Below are 23,905 nucleotides of genomic sequence, written 5' to 3'. Positions count from 1 at the left end.
GGTTTTGTGACTTATTTCTGTGTCTTCTCATTTCAACAGATGCAGCCTGCTGTGCCTTTGTTGAGGCAACTTTTTGCTCACCCAGTGGTCCTCAATTCTCAGCAAGCCACCAAGCAGCCTTTACTCTGATTCTCCCCAGTACACCAATTCCTGGGTTTAGAATGGTGGCCTTCTAGATCCCTGAGCTGAGTGTTGTCTGAGCGGGCTTCATTCTGGGGCCTGTGCACACTTGGGATAATATCTAGGTGTGCTTCTTGCTGGGCCCCTAGGTAGCTGTTTCCTGGGAGGGCATTTGTCTGGCGTCTGTGTACCCCATTTCTAGTTGTCTGCATAGGCTTCTGGCTAGGGTCTCCACACATTTATCAGTGTTATTGGGGTGAGCCTCTGGCTGTTGCTTATGCATCTGTGTAGTTTTCTAGGTGGGCCCTTGGCTGTGGCTGATTGTATGGTGGGTCTCTGGCTGAAGCTTGTACGCCTGTGCAGCTCTTTTCTAGGCTGGCCTGTGGTTTGAGTGGGTGTGCCTGCACCTTTGGGGTTGGAGTGGGGCCCTTTGTGGGATTACCCTGCAGTTACGCCGCTCTGGTCCACATAGCTGTTCCCAGGGATCTGAGTGCACTTACCATGGTGTGGTGAGCCTCTGGATGCATCATTTTGCTTTTTTAAACTGACATACTTCAGGTTAGCTTTATGCTTAAAATACTGTTTTTAAATAAGTAATAGTTACTTTGCATAGTGATCTATTGTTGAAGCCTTATTGTTTTGTTTTGTTTGTTTTGAGGTTCACAGGTCATTCATGAGGCCAGTTTGTAATCCCACTTATTTAACAAATCTTCATTAAGCTTATATTTTGTGTCAGTCATACTCCTAGGTGTTAGAAATATAAACTTGTAATATGGCATCTGGTCTTGAGTATTTTCTGATTGTTGAGAGGGAGTTAAATGAACAAATTTACCTTTACACTATAGTTTTCAGTCTTACTTGAATGCATTTGCTGTCTTAGTCTGAGCTGCTGTAACAAAATACTGAGTAATTTATAAAGAATAGAAATTTGCTCCTCATAGTTATAGAGACTGGGAACCCCAAGATCAAGGAGCCCACAGACTTAGTGTCTAGTGTAGGCCTGTTTCTCATAGATGGACCTTCTATTGTATCCTCACATGGTAGAATAGTTCCTCAAGCTCCCTTAAGTACCAATTCCATTCACCAGGGTAGAACTGTCATGATTGAATCAACTTTTAAAGGCCCAACCTTTTAATAATAATGCATTGGGAACTAGGGTCAAGAGGAAAAAAAATATGTCAGCCTTCATGCTAAATATCAAATTCTTGCTAATACTGGCCTTAGTCAGCTTGTGGAAATCTAAGGCAAGAATTCTAAGATCATTTGAAAGTCATTACAATTAGTATTATGCTTTAGTAATAGTATCTCAGATGAGATTAGCTTTTACTGCTTGAAAACTAACAGTGTTTTAAATGTTGCAGTTACTTAGCTGGTTAACTGAAACCAGTTATTTATAATGTGATGTCCATATTCTAACTTATCTATATATTTGTTACAAGAGTAATTATCACCTTTTTAAATTATCTTATTTAATTTTAGTTTTCCTAGGTCTGTCTTTCCTTATTACCTTGTTAATTTGCTTTGAAAAAGTTTCTAAATACAGAATATCTCATCTCTACAACTGGGAAACTTTGAATTCTTGGGCAGATTGTTTGATGAATTTATACTTGTGTTTCTTCTGTGCAGTGAGAGGCCTTTCTTTATTCATCACCTCCTCTCTACCATACTCTTTTTCCATACCATAGCCAGAAAGATCATCTAAAACTGTTAATCATATTATGTCATTCCCATGCACTTAGTATAAAACCCAGATTTATTTCTACGTACATCTCCTGTATCTTCCTTCTACTTCGTACCTTTTAGCCACACTGACTAATCAGATTTTTCATAGCACTTGAAATTTATAATTATGTGTGTCTTTCCTTTGTTTGTGTTTTCCTCTACTAAACCAAATTCTTGATGAGGCCCTGCATTATACTTTATTCACTACTCTAAAAGCCAGTGCACAATAAAATGTTGCTCATAGAGGTGATCTGATCTCTGTTCCTAAAATCTTGTGACCTTGTTGCTTGAAAATAGATAAGCAGCTTTTCTTTTCTCTTGGTAGTGTTTATCAAGTCTTCCCATACCATTTGGGCTCTTACATTAAAATGAAATTTTAAATTTAATTTGCTATCTTTTTTTCTCTCATTGAGTTTATTGATACATTTTAGGTATACAGTACAGTTACATTCATCATTGGTATCTTGTACCTTTACATGACAGGTCTTGGTTCTCATTTTTTCCCCTTGTCCCTGCCCTCCCTTCACCCCTTCCTCCCTTCTAATTTGCTATCTCAAACTAAAATTTCCATATGAAGATTTGTTATGCTCTGTATTAATTTCTGTTGCATTATTTAATTATTTCTAGAGTAATTGTTAAATGATTACAATGTGTTCCCAGTGAATTGTTTGAATGAGACTTTGTAGCCTTGGCCTATCCATCTGTAAAATGTGATTCTAGGCTGAGTTTATTTTGAATTTGTTGATTTTATATTTGTTGTATAGCTAGGCCAGAAATTACTTCCTTTCAGTAATGTAAGTATTGTTATATGTCATCTAAAATATAAGAATCTTACTAAAAATTAGCTTGCTATTATTGTCATACTGCCTAGATAAAGTAAATTGTTTATTTTGGGGGTCAAGTGCCACAATACTATTTAGTCATTTATTTAGTTGCTAAAATAACAAGAGCATCTGCCAAAGGAAGCTGTTTAGTTCTCTCATAGTATGTAATGCACCTGTCATTTATCTCAGAAGAATTGGAAGGACAGAAGTCCAGTATGTACTCTTCATATTGTCTCTTCAGTTTGATGTTGATTATGGCCTCTTCTTTTTGTCTCTCTTAAGCTTGATGTTTAGGAGATTGACTCATTTTGACCTTTTTTTCCCTCCTCATTTTTACATCAGACAGGAACTCTAGGGCTCAAGTTCTGGGGATGTAGTTGAACTATTTGGCAAATAAGTGTGTTCCATTAAGCTCTTCAAAGCTGAGTAGTAAATCTTGGTAGAATTCCATAGCTAGAAACCATAGCATATAATTTTTTTAAAGGCACCTCATTATTAAATCAAGAATTTGTGGTAAAGCATATTGATTTAATGCTCTTAATAATACTATTTTAAAGGTCATTTTACCAGTGTCATTACAGTGATTTTCTGATGTGGCCTAAGGACCTTATTGGAAGAAACTCAGAATCTTGAGGGCATACTTATAATAAAAGTAAAAAAAAAAAAAAAACATGCAGTTGAGAGTCCGAAACTTTTCTTCATCTACAACTTCTTTTTTGGATACTGTGGGGAATAGTTCTGCAATCCGCAGCTGCTCTGAAGCATTAAGCAATTGAGCCAAGGCCTTAAACAATCTGATGTGGAAAATAGTGTGGGTTTAGGGAAGCAGGAAGACCTGAGTTAAAATCTCTCCCTGACATTTATTTATCAGTGATCTTGTTACTGAGCTGTTGTGAGGTCTAGCTCCTTATCTATAAAAACAAGAAAAATAGTATCTACCTTGGATTATTGTATTAAATGAGATGATGTATGTGACATTTTTCTAACACATGGTAGGTTCTTAGTGAATTAATTTTCTTTTTTATATGTTGTTACTCTGATTACTTTCTAGCAGTGGTAGAAATTCTTTGTGTCCATCAATTAGGTTTCCCCATCCTGTTGGGATCTAGCAAAAATCATCTTAGTTTTACCTGTAACTGTTTCTCTAAGAATGTAGATTTGAAGATGTTTATAATAAATTTAATCAGTTCATTTCTTTCTAATTAAATCCTAAAGGAGGATGACATTTCAGCAATCAGAAAATACTACTTTAAGTTGTAAGAAAATATTTAAAAGTGATTATATTGTACTATTTTGAAAGCTTAATGATATTAAAATTGTCCTATTACTGACCAGAATATTTTTTATGGCTGTTCCCAGGGAAGGAAGAATATGCAAGATGGTGTAAGTGATGGGGAAGTTCCAAAATTTGATGGTGCTGGATATGATAAAGATCTGGTGGAAGCCCTTGAGAGAGACATTATATCCAGGAATCCTAGCATTCACTGGTTAGTATTTTAAGTTCTTGAATTGAAAAAATAGATCGTAGCTTGGCTTGGTGTAAGTCTTTTCTTGTTATCCATTAATTTTCTGATTATGTCATAAGTATGCAGAATTGACAGGACAGAGTGTAAGCAAAGGCATTTTACATGTTAATTTAATGTTGACATTAATTGACAAAGGTCAGTAATTGAATAATGTGTTGTAATTAATAGTTGCAGTGTTTCCACTGATCATTTTATGCAATTATAATTAGAATAATGTTCTTAATATAAGTGTAATTTCCTAAGTAAAAAGATGTAAAAGAATTACTTTTGACCATGAATCAAAGGTGTCCTTGAATAAACATTGTGAAACTTTGTCATTGTTGCAAAGGGATGATATAGCAGATCTGGAAGAAGCTAAGAAGTTGCTAAGGGAAGCTGTTGTCCTTCCAATGTGGATGCCTGACTTTTTTAAAGGGATTAGAAGACCATGGAAGGTGAGAATTTAATAGTATGGAATTAGTATAAGGATTCTGCCTGCATGTAGATTTTTATTTTTAACTCAGCTTGCAAAAGTCAAGGGAAGTTTGTATATACCCAGAACACCTGCATTTAAAATTTTAGTTGAGATGTGTGGCAAGAGAGCTCTCTTTAAATATTGAAACTGTCCACTTTAGTCTGTCACTTCCTTCAGGTGCTGAACTAGAGGCCAATTTTGAATTTTCTAGATAACTGTTTCTGTAAATAAAAAGTTAAGCAAATTAAGCAGCAGTAGTGTATAGTCTTAAGTATTTGATCAAATACTTTTTTTAAAGTTGACATTTCTCACTAATCATTAATTATTTTGATCATCGTTTGATCTATGCTTAGTGTAATTATTAGACAAAATCAGAATGTTTGTTTCTTTGTAGTTTGCCCTCTGCTTTAGAGATTAAATCCCACTTAAGTGCAGCATTGTCACTTTAGCATATTAAAAATCTGTTCCAGCTTTTCTTTTTTTTTTTTTTTTTTTTTTTTGGTCTTAGCCATAGGCAAAGTCTTCCTCTACTTTGACTAATGGCATGATCTTACTATGATCTTTGACTTAGCTAGAAAAGCCTTTCTCTGCCTACCTCTGCTCAGGTTCTTGTGCTGAAAAGAGAGGAATAGAAATTATATATTTATCTGAATAGTTTGGAACATTCATGGAATTTTGATTGCTTCTTACAACTTGGAGAGTGTTTTTTCCCCTTAACATACTCTTTAAAAAATTTTTTTTTTTTTGGTACCGGGCATTGAACTTGGGTCCTTGCGCTTGCAAGGCAGGCCACTGAACCGCTGAGCTAAATCCCAGGCCCTTTAAAATTTTTTTATGTGACACGTATTTAAGAGCTGTGATCAAAATACACAATAAATGTTTACATTTAAAAAAAAATTATAAGTAGAAGGTACATTGCCATTAATCTCCTCAAAATACTCCCCCTTGCTTTGAACACATTTATCAAACATCACACATGGAAGTTTTTCCAGGCTGTCATGTCCAAAGTTCTTTGTTTGTTTTCTTTTCCTTTCCCCCCCTCCTCTCCCCTACCTATCCCTCTTCTCCCTTCTTCTTCCCTCTACTCTCTTCTCTTTTTGTAATAGCTGGGATTAAACCCAGGGCCTTGTACATGCTAGGTAAGTGCTTTACCACTAAGCTATACCCCACCCTACCCCTTTTTAAATTTTTAAAAATTTGAGACAGAGTCTTACTAAATTGTCCAGGCTGGCCTCAAACTCTTGATCTTTCTGCTGCAGGCTGCCAAGTATCTGGGATTATGGGCATGTACCACCACACCCAGCTCAGTATACAGAGTTTTCATTGGGGTCTCATTATGTAGACATGATGAATTGAATCATTGCCATGGGCCTCAAACCCCAGCCCCTTCTCTTTCCAGAAGTTGAGTTGATACCATATGGCTCAAAACTCCAATTCTTTAATCACATGGTTAGTGTTTCTGGCATGGTCAGCTCTCATCCTGAGTCACTTATGTTAGCATAAACTATACAGGGACCCTTCACAAATTACCTCATTAGCATAAAATTTCAGAGTCCAACATGAATAACAGGGACACTCCTGTCACTCACTAAATTCCAAGGCAGTAGAGGCTACTTTCTAGATATTGGAGACAAAGCTAGCCAAATTTTCATTCTGTAAAGTACAATAAACTGATGGTGAAAATTGATGAGAAAAATGCAGGTTTAAATAGAGAAAAAAATGTATTTAGGTAAATACTCAGAAGGTAAGTGGAAATAAAGGTCTGGAACTTGGGCTAGAAAAAGTTTGAATTTAAATTTAAATTATGAAATGTAAGTGGTGGTTTGAGGTATGGGTGAATTTGTTCACAATTTTTACAAAGGGAAATGAGCAAAAGACTTAGAATTACTTTGGAAGTATAAAGTATAGAGGAGGAGGAAATCTGAACGACCCTGATAATAGCCAGAGTAGAAGTGTTGGAGAAAGAGCAGCATTACAGAATCCATTGTAAGGTCAAAAACACAGGAGGAAGAGGATGACCCCATGTATCCAGAAGTGTCAGAGATTAGACAGAAAAAGGTAGTGAGGTATGATTTGAACAGGGCCACTGGAGTAGTAAGTTAGGTAATTTTAGTGAGATGATAGAGACTAAAGATTGTACCCTATGAAGAAGAAATAGCATAAATCACTTCTTTATTGACTGTGAAAGGAAGGAGAATTGTATAATAGCTAGAGAATTTGCAGGATCAAGTAAAGGATTTTTTTTTTTATGGGACAGATTTAAGTATATTTCTCTACTGAGAGGCCAAGGAGATGCAGGAAAGAGTGGAGATAATTGAAGGAAGGTGATGAAACTTAGAAATATTATACTGTATCTGTGTACAGATGCTAGTGTTGGAAATTAACTCCTTTTGGAGGCAGCCACATAACTGACATTACAAGAACTAAGAGGACATTGAATGGGGGATGTTAGAAAAGTATGAACTTTGCTATATCTGTGTCCAATAACAGTGCCTAATAGCATGTTTGCTTTTAGTTTTCACAATCTGAGCCTTTCACATAGTTAAATTCTCCCTACAAATCCAAAAGAAATTTTATAAAACTAGCATTTCAGTTAGGTGTGGTAGTGCATGCCTCTCAGTATGAAGGGCAGCTAAGGCAAAAGGATTCAAGTTCAAGCTGAACCTGAGGGAGTTAGTGACTTATGGAGACCCTATCTCAAAAGTTTAAAATAAAATTAAAAAAATTAAAAATGAGCAGGAGATGCAACTCATTGCAAAATCCTCAGTACCACTACCCCACAATCACACGAAAACTCTATAGTGTTTCAGTTCTCAATGATCTCTGCTTTGTGTATCAAAATTCTATGGCTAGAAAGGGATTTGGACATTTTTTGAATTTGGAGTTTATAGGACTTCAGTGTATACATCTCAAAATTTAAACCTCCAGATACTTATCAGACTAAATTAGCGACTTGACCATAATTCCTCTTAAAGAATCAACTATTAAAAAAATGTAGTATTGACTACATATCCAAAATCTCATTAAAATTGTGAGAAGAAGATAATATTTAAAAATTCATTAGTCTTCAAGACTTAGAGCCCTGGTTTTTCTTGACTCATTTTTATGCCTCACTGATTTGTTTTTATAGAATACATTGTTTTCGAAAATAAGTTTAGTTTTCAGTCTGCATTCAGTGACTCTTTCATCAGTAATGTGCATACCATGGAGCATATTAAATTGATGCAGTTGTAGCTCATTTGATTGTTTGAATTATCATTGGATTTGACTGTTAGCTGAACTCCTAAGTGGGTCTTTATTTTTCACTGAAAGCTGTATACATGAATTGTGTAAGATAGAATTTGTCCCCTTCAGAGGGAAAGGGGATATGTAGCTCTACAAGTAGTGGGAAATACCTTATTTTAATTATGTTTAAACAGAGCAGTCACTCTTAAATGGTACACAGGACTATACAAAATTATCTTGTACCATGATCACGAAAGGTTCTTTCTAAATGTACCAGGAAGTTCTTTTTTTTGTTGTTTTTTCCAGAAAGTACTTAATAGGAAAATCTTCATGTACTTCAACATTAGTGCTTGGTTTATGAAAAAAAAATTATGTGATCAGTCATTTTTAAATTCATTTTCCAAAATTTCAGGGTGTGCTGATGGTTGGACCTCCAGGCACTGGTAAGACTATGCTAGCTAAAGCTGTTGCCACTGAATGTGGTACAACATTCTTCAATGTTTCCTCTTCCACACTGACATCTAAATATAGAGGTGAATCTGAGAAGTTAGTCCGTCTGTTGTTTGAAATGGTAAGTGATTATGCGTTCAGATCTCTTGTTTATGTAGGCACCTGATGCTGCCACCTTCACTTAGGAATCTTTGTAAAAAGGGTGGTGTGGTTGTTTATCAATAGTTTGGACACACTATGGGTGTGTCCCACACACAAATGGGTGGTGGGTTTTGTGGGATAATTGGTGTGTCTTCAGTGTATCTTCCTTCTGAAGTAGAAGGCCCTTTGGCATCCTATCCAGTAGGAATGGAAAAAACCTTGGCTGTATGTGGGTTCAGTGTTTCTTCATGTCTAGTGAGCTGGTGGAACAGAAAAATATTTTAATGTTTTAAAAAATCATTTAGAAATTGTTATGTCATTAAAGTTTATTCCTTTTTCCCTACGGGGTTTGCAATAATTACTTAAGAATACATGCTTGAGGGTAGAGGTTGATGTATCTTTTAAAGAAGTTTTCATTATGGAAATTTCCAAACACAAAAGTGAAAATAATAGTAACAGTGATTCCCCATGTATCTATCATACAGCTTCACCAACCATAAAGATTTTTAGAAATTTGTTTTTTCTGATGTGACTACTTTAGTTATCCTTTTTAATAAATAGGTGGTAGTGGCATTAAAGCAATGTGAAATTTCAACTTTCATTTGCCATTTTTTAAAAGGAGATCTAGTATTTAGAAGTATTTGGATTGCTTTATGAGATCATTGATTTCTTTAAAATATTTTCACAAAGGCTAGGTTTTATGCCCCTACCACAATCTTCATTGATGAAATAGATTCCATCTGTAGTCGAAGAGGAACCTCTGATGAACATGAGGCAAGTCGCAGAGTCAAGTCTGAGCTCCTCATTCAGATGGATGGTAATTAACATTTAATTACTGTCTTTCTTTTTTGTAGATTTATACTTTGGAAGTTCTCAGTAAATGAACTAGAAGACAGCTGAAGTTTAATCATTTATTTGTATATTCTCCCTCATTTTTTTCATGAATTAAAAAGGCATTTGTTGCATATTGGAATGAATTGTGAGCTATTCCAGGTTGTGAGGTTACAGAGAAAAGGTCTACTATGGCCCTCAAGCAGCTTACTATTAGAGCAGAGGCTCTGCAGGTGTGTTCTAGAGTCCCATGGTTCTTGATTCCCTTTTAAGGAGTCTACAAGGTACAAACTATTTTACTAGCAATATCAAAAAATCATTTGTCTTTTTCACTCTCATTCTCTCACAAGTGTACAGTGGAGTTTTCCAGCAGGTGCACAAATTGGGAATATGATAAAAGATCGAAAACAAGCAGATATGAGAATCCAATTGCTTTCTCTTTAGTCAAATGTTAAAAATTTTGCAGAAATCTCACACAGTTTTTTTTGGTTTTGAAAAATGCACCTATTTTTTCATAAAAATTTTGTTACCAAGTAATGGATTTATTTTTAAAGTTAATTTGAAATTTTGTTTTAATTTATAATGGTAAATATTGATCAATAAACTTCCTAACACACACACACACACACACACACACATACACATACACATATATATACATACACACACACACACACACACACACACACACACACACACCTCTTTGGAGCTCCCAATACTTTTAAAAAGGGTAAAAGAGTACTGAGACTAATACGTTTAAGAAGGGCTAATCAGAAAATTACAGTACACTGTGATAGATTCTGTGGTAGTAGACTCTGGGTGCAATAAAAACACATTATGAGCAAACTCAAGGTCCTGAGTTTGATCCCCAGTACCAAACCAAACCAAACCAAACAACACAACAACAACAAAACCCATTAGGAGTCATACCACCCAGACTAAGGACCACCTGAGTTCAACTTTGCAGTGTTGATCAGTTTTCCAGGCAAAAGGCATTCAGAAGTCATAGAAGGAAGAAAATTACTGGCTCAGAACTCCTCTTTCTCTGGTAATTTGGTGGTGAACAACAGCTGTTTGAGCAAACCGTGAGAAAAAAATGTTTAAAAATAGGGTACTGTTTCAAAACACCCCTGGTTATCATCCACCAACCATGGATACTTATTGAATACTTATTAATGTATATTATATACAATGCCAGGCACTGTAACACAAAATAATGTACTAAGCATTCTTTCCCTTAATGAGTTTGCATTTTAACTTTTGCTTAGGTATGAGAGAAAGGAAGAACTATGTTATGCTTTTGGAGGAGGGGTATGAAGGAGAACATTGTTTAAAACTGGAAAAAAATCAGTGAATAAGAATTTAGTCAGCAGAATTTGATTTAGGAGTATTTGTGACTTATTTTTTAGTTGGATTGCTTGATTCTTTCTGATAATCATTGAAATAGGAGTTGAGTAAGTTTTAAGGAAATAAACATTGAACTAGGTTGCTGTTAATCCCCTACTTTGTAATGCCAGATTGAAAAATATACATTTTTTTTCTTTTCCACCACTACATATTTTCCAGAATTTTTGTTGTATGACTGGGAATTTTGCATTCTGAAATTTTAATTCTGAAAAAGTAGACTCTGTACATACATACAATTGGTTTGACCTTACAAAGATACAGTTTTCAACAGTGTTTGATTATCAAATTCATTCTTAAATATCTTTTCTTTATTATTTAAAAGCTTGAAGTACAGAATCATTGCAGTGTAGCCTGTCTTTCAGAATTACAATTTCATGTGTATTATTAAGTAAATGTGAACCCTTACCTGTTCTTGCTTCTTGAGAGAATGAAATAAATTAGACTGAAAACTAAAATAATTTTTGAATAAGTTTATGGTTGAAAAAGAAAAAAAAGTTTAGTTTCTGATCCTTTTCTATTCAGAAAAATAGGCATTTATTTTTTTTACCGAAAAATTTTTTTTAAATTAGCTTAGAATTCTGCATTAGATTGTGTAAAAATTCTTTTACTTCCTTACTTTGTAGTTACCTGTTAATGTGTCTGGTTTTGCTACCATGTAAAGGTCAGAAAAACTGCAGCATTTTTATCATTTATCCTCCCACCCAGCACTGTAGCTAACATTTAGAAATGGTTGGGTGAATGAGAGAATAAAAGGCTATGATAAAAACACCAAGAGCCTTTTCTCTCCCACTTACTTATCTAGGAGTTGGAGGAACTTTAGAAAATGACGATCCTTCCAAAATGGTTATGGTATTGGCTGCTACTAATTTCCCCTGGGACATTGATGAAGCTTTGAGAAGAAGATTAGAAAAAAGGATATACATACCTCTCCCAACAGGTATGATACCTTCCCTCTATTATATTTTGAGTTTTCTGTTACCTTTTTTTGGTTTACCTAACTCTTTATTCCATTGTCAGTCTGATCAAAGAAGTTTATAGCATCACACAAGCAATTTTAATAGATGGAAATGGAGGCCTCAGTACTGTCTTGGAATTTCTTACATTTCAGAGAAATTTGTATTAATAAATTTGGTAGTATTTACTTTTAAACTTGAAGAGTCTCCATTAAAACTTTTTTTTTTTTTTTTTTTTTTTTTTTTTTGAGACAGAGTCTCACTTTGTAGTCCAGGCTGGCCTTGAACTCACTATTGTAGCCCAGGCTGACTTTGAACTCACAATGATCCTCCTGCCTCAGCCTCCTGAGTTGCTGGGATTACAGGCATGTGCCAGCATGCCCAGCCATTAAATCTTATTTATGTGATTAAAAGTAAAGTTCTCTCAGGGTCTTTTATAAAATATGATGCTTTGAAAGATACAATTTCATTAAGTTAATGAATATTTAAGTTTTCCTAAGCGAATTTTTGTTTTATTTGTATATAGTAAAATGTACATATCAAGTGTATAATTCATGAGTTTTGATAAATATATCTTCCAGTTTAATCAATATCCTATTTAAGATGTAGGATACATCAGAAAGTTTCTGTGTCCCTACTAGGTAATTCAGACCTCTATCAGACATTCACTTTACTGATTTTTATCACTACATTTTTAGTTTTATCTCTTTTTAAACTTCACATGAATGGAATCATAACAATAGATAGTCTTCATATCTACTTTCATCCAATTTAATATTTTTCAGATTTATTCATGTGATTTGTGTCACTTCTAGGTTTTGGCTATTATCATAAGCTATAAATCTTCCTACACAATTTTTTTTAATGCAAGAATGTTTTAAATTCTTTTGGATAATAAGAATAGAATAGATGAATCATAAGGTAGTATATAACTTTTTAGGAAAAACTCAGGCTGTTTTCTAGAGAAATTATGCCATTTCATACTCTTACCATCAGTGAATGAGAATTCCACTACTCCCACATCCTTGTTAACATTTAGTATTATATGTTAGTTGTATTCATGTGGTCATTGTAAATATTGTATCATTAAGGTTTCAATTTGTATTTGATGACTTACCTTTTCATGTGGTTATTGGCCCAGGTTTTTAATTATTTGCTGTTTTATTAACACTTTATATAAAGTTCTTTATCAGATATGTGCCTTGTGAATATTTTCTTTCAATTTATAGTTTGCTTTTCAATTTTCTTTATGGCACAAATTTTTTTTTATTTTACATGTTTGCAGTTCATGATTACATTCATCATAGGGAGTTTGGTATATTTTTTATAACACATCTTAATTCTTTTTAATGTCCCTTCCATGGCATCTTTTGGGAAACTGAAATTTTTAATTTTGGTGAAATCTGCTTGTCAATTTTTTGTTGTTTTATGGGCAGTGCTTTTTATGTCTTTGGACATCTTCACTTACCCAAAGTCTGTAGTGTTTTTCCCTGTAGTTTCTTTTAGAAACTATATTTAGATCTGATTCTCCTTGAATTAATTGCATGTGTGTGTGTCTATGTTTGTGAGGTGTAGGGGTTGAGTTTTATTTTTCCATATATGTATCCAGTTCTATCACAATTTATTGAAAGGGCATCTTATCCATTACATTACTTTGGCATTTGTTGAATATATTTACCTACGTATGTATGGATCTTCTGCTATGTATGTATGTGTGTATGTATCCTTCTCTACCACTATTTTTTTGTTTTTTGTTTTTGGTACTGGGAATTGAACTCGGGACCTTTCGCTTGTGAGGCAGGTGTTGGAACCACTGAGCTGAATCCCCAGACCTATACCAGTAATTAAAAAAAAAAAAAAAAAAAGATAAAGCGCTTTCATTCAAGATGTTACCTGTTCTTCTTCAGTAAGCTTTGGTAGTTTGTGTCTTTGAAAGAATTTATACATTTCTTTGAAGTTGTCAATTTATTTGATTTTTTTACTTACCATAAATGTAAGAAGCTTTCCAGACATGTATGTGAGGCTGTTGTTGATTTCATGTCTGGTTCTGGAACTTGAAGTCAGTCAGAACAAGCTTTCAGGAAAAGAGGGTGAATATGAAGTGGTAGAACTACTGACAAACTGTAATCTATGGGAATAAGCAGAAACCCAGGAATCTTGGGTTTTCATTCTTCTAAAATTTCCAACTGTGATTAAGTTCCCTACAGAAATTTATACCTGGCTTAGAGGGTAAAAATGCTGAAAGGAGGAAATAATGGCAAGAGCTAAACAAAGTGGAGGTACATTGCTGCCCCACACTAGCAAAATGAACAAGTGGGTAAGAGACAGTACGTACCAACTTTCTGCATTGATTCCTGTCTACCTTTTGAATCTTACACATAGTAATATCCACTCCACTAACCCAGAGTCACACAATAATGAGATTTCTGGGAAGTTACAACTTAAGTTGATATAATACAAATCCACATATCTCATTTTCCTTTCATGGTCTGTAGGATCTGTGGTGATGGCTCATTTTTCATTCCTAATCTTGGTAATTTATTTTATCTTGATCTTGATCATCCTTGCTAGAGATTTATCAATATTAGTAGTCTTTTCAAAGAACTAGATTTTTGGTTTGTTAATTTTGTATTTCCTATTTCATTTATTTCTTCTCTCATTTTTATTTTCTCTTTTATACTTTGAGTTTAATTTTCTGTTTTTCTGAAGTTAAAATCTTAAGATATTGCTTTTAAGCATTCTTTTTTTTCCTTCCTTTTTTCTTTGTGATATTGAGGGCCAAATCCAGGGGCCCTCTATTACAGAGGTACAGCCCAATCCCTTCTAAATTTTGAGACAGATTTTCCCAAGTTGCCAAGTTGTCCAGGCTAGGCTGGCACTCGCCATCCTCCAGCTTCATCCTCCCAGAGTGTTTGGATTGCAGGTGTGTACCACCGTGCTTGGTGACATTTTAAAACTTGAAATTTCTCCGAAAGTACTGTTTGGCTTTATCTCACAAATTTTGCTTCATCATGTTTTTTCTATATCAAGTTAAAGTACTGATAAAAGTTAATTTTTCTTTATTTGGCCCTTGAATTGTTAAGAACTATCTGATTTAGTAACCCAATATTTGGGGACATTCTAGATACCTTATTGTTGAATTCTAGCTTAATTTCATTATGGTCAGGAATATGCTCTGTAAGATGCCAGTTTTTTTAATTTTATTTAGGTATATATTTGTATTTCATTGAGATTTATTTTATGGTTTAGCATGTATTGTATCTTGATGAGTGTTCCACTTAAAGTTCAACAAATGTTTATGCTATGTTTTAATATTCTATAATTGTAAGTTCAAGCAGGATGGTTTGATATTATTCAGATCTTCAGGACCCTTGCCTATTTTTAGTTTAGTACTTTAGAAATCAGTCCATTGGACAGTCTTCCAAAAAGTTGTAATTTTAGATATTTGTTCCACTCTTCTCTTTTCTTCCCAAGAGAGCAGCTGAACACTTTCCACAGTCATACAGAACCATATTGTGTTTTGTCTATAGTGTTATAAGTTGCTGGTTCTACAACAACTGCTAGCTTCTTTTAGTCTCAGTGGCCTCAAGATCTAAGTGTGCTGGTTCCTCATCAGAGCTTATTCTGGTATTACAAAAGCCAGTCCTTTGGACAGCCTCTTGGAAAACTGGAAAGAAAAGAGATATATAATGGAACACTACTTGGCTATAAAGAATGATGAATTTGTGATATTTGTAGGAAAATGGATGCACCTGGAAAATATAATATTGAGTGAAATAAATGAGACACCCAAGCTTAAGTGCCATATGATATCTCTTATTTGAATGAGGCAGAGTACAAAAAAGAACAATAATGGGTGTTTCAAAGAGGACAGGGTGCATCTTTTCAATAGGGAAGTGGTCAAGGGAACAAGGGCAAGGGGTGAGGAGGAGGGGAAGGGGAACTAATTAGAATAAATATGCCATGTAAGGAAACCTAATAACCTCAATCAGCGTAAGCAGTATATCCCATAACATGATATAAATTAATAAAATCAAGAAGAGAAAAATTGGGATAGAATGAGAGAAGAAAAGACAGAAGAGGGAGGGAAGGGAATTAAAAAAGAAAAAAGAAACAAGCTGTAGTATGTACATGGACCCAGTTCCCAAGATGACTGTAAACTGCATATACTGCAAATATGTATTATTAAAAGAAAAAAGTGGAATGTACTCAGATTTAAAAATTAAAGGTTATTTTATGAACATAAGCATTTGTGAATAAGAAATTTTTAGTTGAAAGGTTCAAGAAGTAAAAATGAGAAGACAAAACTACCCACAAAGCACACTGTAAGGTGTGTAATTTATATTAATAAATATACAGATTGATTAAAAATTAGAATGTGATACCAGAAATAGCCTTCTGCCAGTTACTGTTGCTGTTTAACAGACCACTCCAGCACTTAGTGGGACAAGACACTTGTTCCGTTGTGCTCATGGCTTGTGTCTGCTCCATGTTGCCTCAGGTCACAGCCAGGGCCTTGGTTCTTCTGCAGTGTCGTCACTCACTGGGACTGAGTGCATGGCTGCGTCTTCTGTCTTTCTGGAGCACCTCACCTACGCATTACCTGTGGCCATTCCAAGTGGCCTGGAATAATGGAGTCTCAGCCTGGTACCTCACGGTTCAGATGTGATTGTTCTACTGGCTAAGTTGGAAGCTGTGTTGAGCTAGCCTAGAGATAAAGATGTATCATCTCTGACATACTTAGGGAGGAAGCATTCTCAAGTCCATCCGAATTCAAGAGAAGAGAATGAGACTACCTTTGATTCTGAGGGGCTAGGGAGGTAGTAAGATCACATTGTAGAAGCAGCTATGGGATGATAGATGCTGTCACAGCCATCTTGATAAGTACAATCTGCCATAGTCAACAAAAAGCAAAGTAATGGGCACACTTGGAGCTCTAATGTCCTTACCTTAACTTTCTTCTCACTTTATACATCCTACTTCCATCACTATGGTGCTTTCATGTTCATTTTCTTGGATTGTTTCTTTTAACTTTATCTAAGTTTTATCCACATAGTCTTCTTAATGCAGTCCTGTGTCACTCGTATGGACTTCACTTCTCTGTGTGTCTCACCTGTGTCTGAGCTTTCCCAGTACTTTCTCCATGGAAGGGATTCTGAGCCTTCTGGGGCAAGGGTGGGGGGAGGCTGTGAATATTTATGGAGTGCTGACTGTGGTCCAGGTTTCACATGTGTTGACTCATTTAACCATTGTGACAGTCTGATGAAGTGGATTCTGTTCTGGTCTTTATTTTACATTTGAGGAAGCTGGGGAAGGTCGATATCCTACCCAGGTCAGGAAAACAGGCATGCAAGCCACACGGTCTAGCCCTGATTACATACTCTTGTCAACTTCACTGAACTGCCTGATGTGCTCATGAGAATTTGTGAATATAAGCAGTGGTGTATGCTGCTTCTGTATTTATTTGAGTTTAGAACACTGTACATGTTAACCCTATTATATAGCATTGGCAGTTCTTTATACTATATTAACATAGAATTCCCTGTTAAATCTTTTCACAAGGTTATTAAATGTCATTAATTCAGTTTTATAGAGCTGATAAATCTTTTTTTGGTTTTTTTTTTTTTGTACTGGGGTTCGAACTCGGGTCCTTGCGCTTGCAAGGCAGGCCTCAGAACTGCTGAGCTATATCCCTGGCTAGCTGATAAATCTTACTTAGAATCTTTTAAAAAATGACTGATACAGCTGCCATTAAAAATTAATAGACAGTTCCCAAGAAAAAAAGAGGGTGCTTCCTGTCATGTTTCAGAATACCAAAGTAAGGAGCAGGCTTGTTTCCAAGTTCATTTGAAGTCAGCTGTGTGGAACTTCATTGCTGTGGGAAAATATTATATATTATACTAAACTTAGTATTTAGGGTTTTAAACTTGACCAAAGCAAAGCATTTAATTTACAAATAGAATGGTATTTTGATGTTGGGACAGAACGAATTAAGTGACACTAGCTTACCTGTGTTCATTTGCTGAATGTAGAATACTGGATAGCAATGTACTTTTGTCAAAACAGGGTTCTTATGTGGGCATCAGGGACATGGGAGCCTTCTGTAGCAGTGGGGGTAGAAACTTTCTCCCTGTCTCTTCCTTCCTCACATCTTTGCCATCCTCCTGTGTGGAGCACTCCTTTAGCTTAAACAGTGTTTGCCAGGTGTTCCTGTGAACATGCATGGTGGGCCTGTTGGCTTGGGTCCAGCCTAGGGGCCTCCCAAGATGAAGAAGTCCTAGAGGTGGGGGAATTCTAGTTGTGCCTTTTGCTTTTATGTGGTAAGTCTCAAAAATGCCTTCTGCCTCCCTTTCAGCTGCAGCTGCTCTATGTTGCTTTCCTTTGCCTTACCTTGGCACTGTATTTGTGTATATAAAATACAACTCAAGTACAGAAACATTTATTAAAATGTTTGGTTTATCCAGTAATTGGCAAAGCAGACACCTGTATAAGCACCTCGAGGACAAACAGTAGAGCATCCTCAGAACTCAGCTCCCCAGTGTGCTCCTCCACTAGCTAGGCTCCCTTCCTGCCCCTGCTACCACTTTAATTCCTTTTATGGAAATAATTTATTACTTTTTCATATAATTTTATCACCTTTGTTGTGTCCCCATTTGACCTCTTAAATTTTACATAGAGAGAAGCACAGTAATTCTGTGTATTTGTTTCTTGCTTCTTTTGCTCAGTATGTTTTCAAGATTCATGTATGTTGTCACTTATAGATGCAATTCATTTTTGTTGCTGTGTGGTGTCCCATTGTATTTGTTTTCTAGGGTTGCCATAACAAAATATCAAAGACTAGGTGACCTAAGCAGTATAAATTAACTTGCTCATAGTTCTGGAGGCTGCAAAGTTCAGGACTAAGGAAGATGTCAGTAGTGCTGGTTTCATCTTGAGACCTGTCTCCTTGACTGGTATATGGCCATCTTCCTCCACCATTTTCATGTAATTTATCTCGTAGGTGTGTTAATGTCCTCTTTTCTTCTCATATAATTATACCAGCCATGTAAGATCAGGGTCCACTCATAGGACCTCATTTTACCATTTTTTGCAGGACTCTATCTCCAAATGTAGTCATATTCTGAAGTACTAGGAGTTAGGACTTCAGCAGGTTAAGAATTTAGGGGGAACATACTTCAGCCCATAATAGCCATTTTGCGATTATATTACAATTTATCTATCATATTATTTGCTGGATGTTTTGATTTTTTTTTTCTTTTTTTGAGGATTGAACCCAGAGCCTGCACATTGAGCACTGAGCTTACATCCCAACGCTTTTATTGCTTTTTATTTTGAAACAGGGAATTGTACAGCCTGGATTTGTACTTGTAATCCTCTCTCCACAGCCTCCTGAGTAACTGTAATGAATGATGATAATGTAAACATTCTTATACATGTATGTATAATGGTGAAAATGTCAGAGTTTCTTTAAGGCCAGTATGGAGTATTTCATCTTAGGAGTAAATCTCTAGACCATGTCACATAGTTGCACTATTAATAGATAAATACAGTATGTTTTCCAAAGTGGTTGTTCCACTTTACACTCCTACTAGAAGTGTATGAGAATTGCTGTTTCACATTTTTTCAATATCTGTTATTGCCAGACTTTAAAATTTATACCAATCAAGTGGTATGCATTGTTTATCTTATTGTGGTTTATGTTGCATTTCCTTTATTTTTAAATAATTTGAATATCTTTTCCCTTTTTACATTGGCCATTTGGATTTTGTAATATATCTATTCAAGTCTTATGCCCAAATTTCTATTGAGTAGTCTTTTACTTACTGATTTGTGAGAGTTCTCAAGTCCTTTGTTATATGTTTCTTGTACTCTATAGTTTGTCTCTTTTCACACTATTTGCAGTGTCTTTTGATAAACGGAAGTTCCTAGTTTAAATGTGATCACTTTATCAGTCTTTTCCTTTGTAATGCATGTATATCGTGAGAATATTTCCTGAAGTCACTAAGTTATTTCCCTGAATTCTCTTCTAAAATGCTTATAATTTTTACGTTATATGTTTAGATGTGATGTATTGGCACTGATTAATGTTTTAAAACCTATGAGTGTAGAATTTGTTTCCTTTTTTCCCTGTGGGTGGTTAGTTGTTTCGGCATAGTTTAAAGCCCCAGCATCACACGCCTTAGATCTAGCCACTCTGAAAAACCTCGCCTATGACCATATGAGACGCGTGAGCTGGGGGTGGCACATCTGGATACAAGCCATAACAACTACTGGTGAGAGTCCTAGAAACTCTCCTGCATCATATTAAATGATGAGCAGAGTAATTCATGTAAGTTATACTCCAGCAGTCTAGTTTTTGTAAAATTAGGCCAGTATTTTTTTTTATTAGAAGGATTTAATGGGAAAAAATTTTACCAGCCGTTCTTCATACAAAGGTTGACTATCTAGAATATATAAAGAACTAAAAAAAATCAGACCCCCCCAAATATAAAGACCCAGTTAAAAAATGAACATCTGAAGTAAACAGATATTTTCAGACAAACAAGTAAAAGCAGCAAATAAATATATGGAAAAATGTTCAGCATCACCAGCCATTTGAGAGATGCAGATGAAAACAACACAGATTCCACCTCACCCCAGAAAGAATGGCTGCTGTCAAGAAATAAACCAGTAGCAATGCTGGTGGGCTTGTGGAGAGAAAGGAACACTTCTCCATTGTTGTTGATAATGTAGACTGAATGTAACCACTGGAACTCAATATGGAGATACCTCAGAAAACTAGGATTAGAGGTCTCATTTCATCCCTCTGTGGGGTATCTTTCCAAAAGAATTAAAAGAATCATTCCACAGTGATACATGCGCACCTATGTTTATAGCAGTGCAGTTTGTAATAGCTAAAACTTGGAAACAGCCCAACTGCTCATGAACTGGAGACTGGATAGAGAAGATGTAGTTTTTCTATAAAATGGAGTACTACTTAGCCATAAAGAACAAGTAACTAGAGACATTTATAGCTAAATGCATGCACATTGAGCCTATACTCTTAAGTGAAATAAATAACACAATATGTGTAAATACCTAATAATTTCTTTGGCATGAAAAATTTAAAGTGTAAATAAGGTTCAAATTTTATAATTGATAATGTGAAATAGGAAGAAAAGGTCTAAAGGAGTAGGGGAAGTGGGATGGGTAGGGGAAAGGAAAGAATAGAAAAGAAAAAATATGAGAAAAGGAAATAAAGTCTTTGTAAATAGGGAAGGGCTGAAGAGGTGGTGGAGAGAAGGCAGGAGAATGTGGAAAAATATAAGAACCAAGATACATCATGTAAAAGTTCAAGATCCCAAAGATGAATATAACTGTACTGTATACCTAAAAAGTACCAGTAAACTTAATGAAAAAAAAAAAGGATTTATGCTACTTGAGCACACTAATATATTTTCATAGAGGATCTGTGCTGTTTTGTTCTCATAGCAGGTTATCCTCACTGTCTATAAGGAAAACTGAGTTTTGTATCAATTGTTAGTTATTGCAGCAAAGACACGTAAGTTAAGTGATTCCATGGGCTATGCAGTGAATTGGCAGTAGTGGTGGATTCATAGTTATTGACTCATCTTTGCATTGCTCTTTTTTTTCCTGAGTGTTAATACATGATTTCCCAGTAAAATGGTTTGATAAAACAACTAAAAATCTTCTTACAGCAAAAGGAAGAGCTGAACTTCTGAAGATCAATCTTCGTGAAGTCGAATTAGATCCTGATATACAGCTGGAAGACATAGCAGAGAAGATTGAGGGCTACTCTGGGGCGGATATAACTAATGTTTGCAGGTATTTCTTTAATGAGCTGTGATCTTAGACATTAAATGTAAATTTTACAGACTGGTCTTAAAGTCATTGAGTTAGACTCATTCTTTTGACTTTCCTATTTGTATAATTCCCTTTCTTCTGTATAACTTCATTGATCACTGTTAGATAAATAATTCCATAACAAGACTTATATTTTTGATCCATTGATTTTTAACTTGGTAATAGAGACATGAACCTATGGTTAATTTAGTTCTGTGTTAGAGCTGCCTGTATCAGCATACAGTAATGCATTTTAGCATTGGTCAATATTATTTGTCCACATGCAGATGAACAAGGTTGATCAATTTAAGCTGTGGAAGAAATACACATTTTAAAATATTTCCTTTTTTAATTTAATGACATAATGTTTAGACAGTTTGCATCACTCAATAAAGAGGATTTTTTTCTTTTACTTAATATTTTTTCTAACTGAAATTAACTTCAGTGGCCTTTCTTTAGTGGCCCAACATCTGTTTTTCTCATTTTTTTTGCTGGTATTTTTCCTATGTGTATCCAAGTTTAGTGGTATACAACAAACTCACATCAATGTAGTAAAGCACTTAAAAATTTGAAGGATTGGTTGGCCTTCCTAGTAGCTCTTTCATGAGCATCAATCATTTTTGTCTTGCAGACCTTCATATTTATTTGCACAGGTCTAACAGAGATGCAAATGGAATCAGGAGAGATCTTTATTGCCTATAGATAGTTCTTGTGGGGAATTCATGTCCACTATATATAGATACGTTTTGTTCTAGAGAGGAGTTCCTGCCTTTGTCCCCACTAATTAGGTTTAGAGAAACTTGTACATGCTTTGAATTATCTTAACATTAGCCATGTGTTTATTTATGTTTACATTTTAGTACTTCAGACTTTGACTTCAGTTTCCTAAACTCCTGGGTTGTTTTTGAGGCATAGACAAGGAAAATAAAATTCACTACTATCTCAGCTCATTAACTAGATTTTTATGATCCATTAACTGTACATTTCATGTTTTAAGTGTTTTTGCATTCTGTTTAACTTCCCCTGAACCCTCAGGAAGTCTCTGAAGTAGAAATTCTAAGCAGTATAATAAAAACATATAATCTTTTGAATGCTTTCCTCATAATTTTGTAATAGTTGAGAATGTTGAAAACAACTTATAAATGTTACTGTTGTCTGATTTTGGTATATTTTCAGGGATGCTTCTCTAATGGCAATGAGGCGACGTATCAATGGCTTAAGTCCAGAAGAGATCCGTGCCCTTTCTAAGGAGGAACTTCAGATGCCTGTTACCAAAGGAGACTTTGAGTTAGCTCTTAAGAAAATTGCTAAGTCTGTTTCTGCTGCAGACTTGGAGAAATACGAAAAATGGATGGTTGAATTTGGATCTGCCTGAGTTTTTGTTAGCTCTTTCATTTCTGGCATTTTTGTTTATAAAATGTGAAGAGATTCCTGAAATTTGTTTTAAAACAGGTTTGGGGTTTTTCTTTGGAAATATTGGAAAAAAATCTAAAACTACAATAAAACTAAATATAGATGAGAAATGTAGAGTCTAGCTGGGCATGGTAGTGTGTGCATATAATTCCATCTATACAAGAGATTGGAAGCCAGCCTTGTATACATAGTAAGACTCTTATCTCAAAAAACATGAAAAACCTTGACAGGGAGTCTGATGGTCTCCCTCTCCTTCCATATACTTGCATATACACCCAAAGCAGTATAGCAGGGAGGCTGAAGAAGGTAGCAGTTTATTGTTTTAGGAACTTGTTTACAAAAAGTTTAGGTGAATCTGTTTCTCACTTGAATTTGTTGGCTTTTGTTTTTGTTTTCAATTCTTTGCTCTATGAACATGAGGTCCCTATGTATCTTGGTCTTCAACAGCAGACCTGCGTTTGTGTCAAATTGATCAATTGTTGTTATGAAAACAACAACTTTGCTACTTAAAGCTTTAGAATTCATTTCTTACTGAATCTAACATATGGGTAAAATAGTTACTCTTCCCTTCCTCATCATTTCTTCTATTAGCTGTTTTATTATTTCTTCAAGATTGCATTAGAAATACTTCATTATTAGACCTCTGAATTTAATTTCATTTTTCTTTCAATATGGTCAAATAGATATAGCCATTAAATCTTTAAGCTCCAAAACTAATTTTTATTGAATGCTACTTCAGTATTTAAGATACATACACATGCTTTGTCATTCTAAACAAGTTCACCTTCTGTGCGAAATGCAAAACAAAATCTTTATAGTTTTCCAAACAGCCTGTTTAACAGAAATTTGAAAATTTTCAGCATTTGTGTACACAGTAAGATTAGAATAGAAATCCTGTGTACTTACTCAGTTCAGCATGAATTAGGCAGTAGAAAGGACGCAGGAAAGGTAAATAGCATGTATCTAATCACAAATAGAGTATCCTGACACTTTATA

At 35.0% G+C, this 23,905-nt stretch overlaps 1 protein-coding gene across 11 annotated transcripts in view; it reads left to right on the top strand.

Annotated features, from left to right (window-relative positions):
• The window catches only part of Katnal1 (katanin catalytic subunit A1 like 1), a 249,726-nt gene extending 226,790 nt beyond the window's left edge, over positions 1 to 22,936 (top strand). For all 11 annotated transcript variants that reach the window (XM_010623864.3, XM_010623863.3, XM_010623865.3 and 8 more), the window contains 7 exons: positions 4,026 to 4,153; positions 4,521 to 4,626; positions 8,284 to 8,442; positions 9,153 to 9,279; positions 11,503 to 11,637; positions 21,352 to 21,478; positions 22,673 to 22,936. In XM_010623864.3, coding sequence (XP_010622166.1) covers positions 4,026 to 4,153; positions 4,521 to 4,626; positions 8,284 to 8,442; positions 9,153 to 9,279; positions 11,503 to 11,637; positions 21,352 to 21,478; positions 22,673 to 22,871 — 981 coding nt within the window. In that variant the 3' untranslated portion in view covers positions 22,872 to 22,936. The remainder of the gene's footprint in view (positions 1 to 4,025; positions 4,154 to 4,520; positions 4,627 to 8,283; positions 8,443 to 9,152; positions 9,280 to 11,502; positions 11,638 to 21,351; positions 21,479 to 22,672) is intronic.
• The last annotated feature ends 969 nt before the right edge of the window (positions 22,937 to 23,905 follow it).

The sequence above is a fragment of the Fukomys damarensis genome, unplaced genomic scaffold (assembly GCF_012274545.1).
Source record: "Fukomys damarensis isolate Sample0158 unplaced genomic scaffold, DMR_v1.0_HiC HiC_scaffold_38, whole genome shotgun sequence".
Classification (NCBI taxonomy): domain Eukaryota; kingdom Metazoa; phylum Chordata; class Mammalia; order Rodentia; family Bathyergidae; genus Fukomys; species Fukomys damarensis.
Note: the sequence above shows the minus strand (reverse complement) of the source record. Positions and strands in the feature narration are given on the sequence as shown.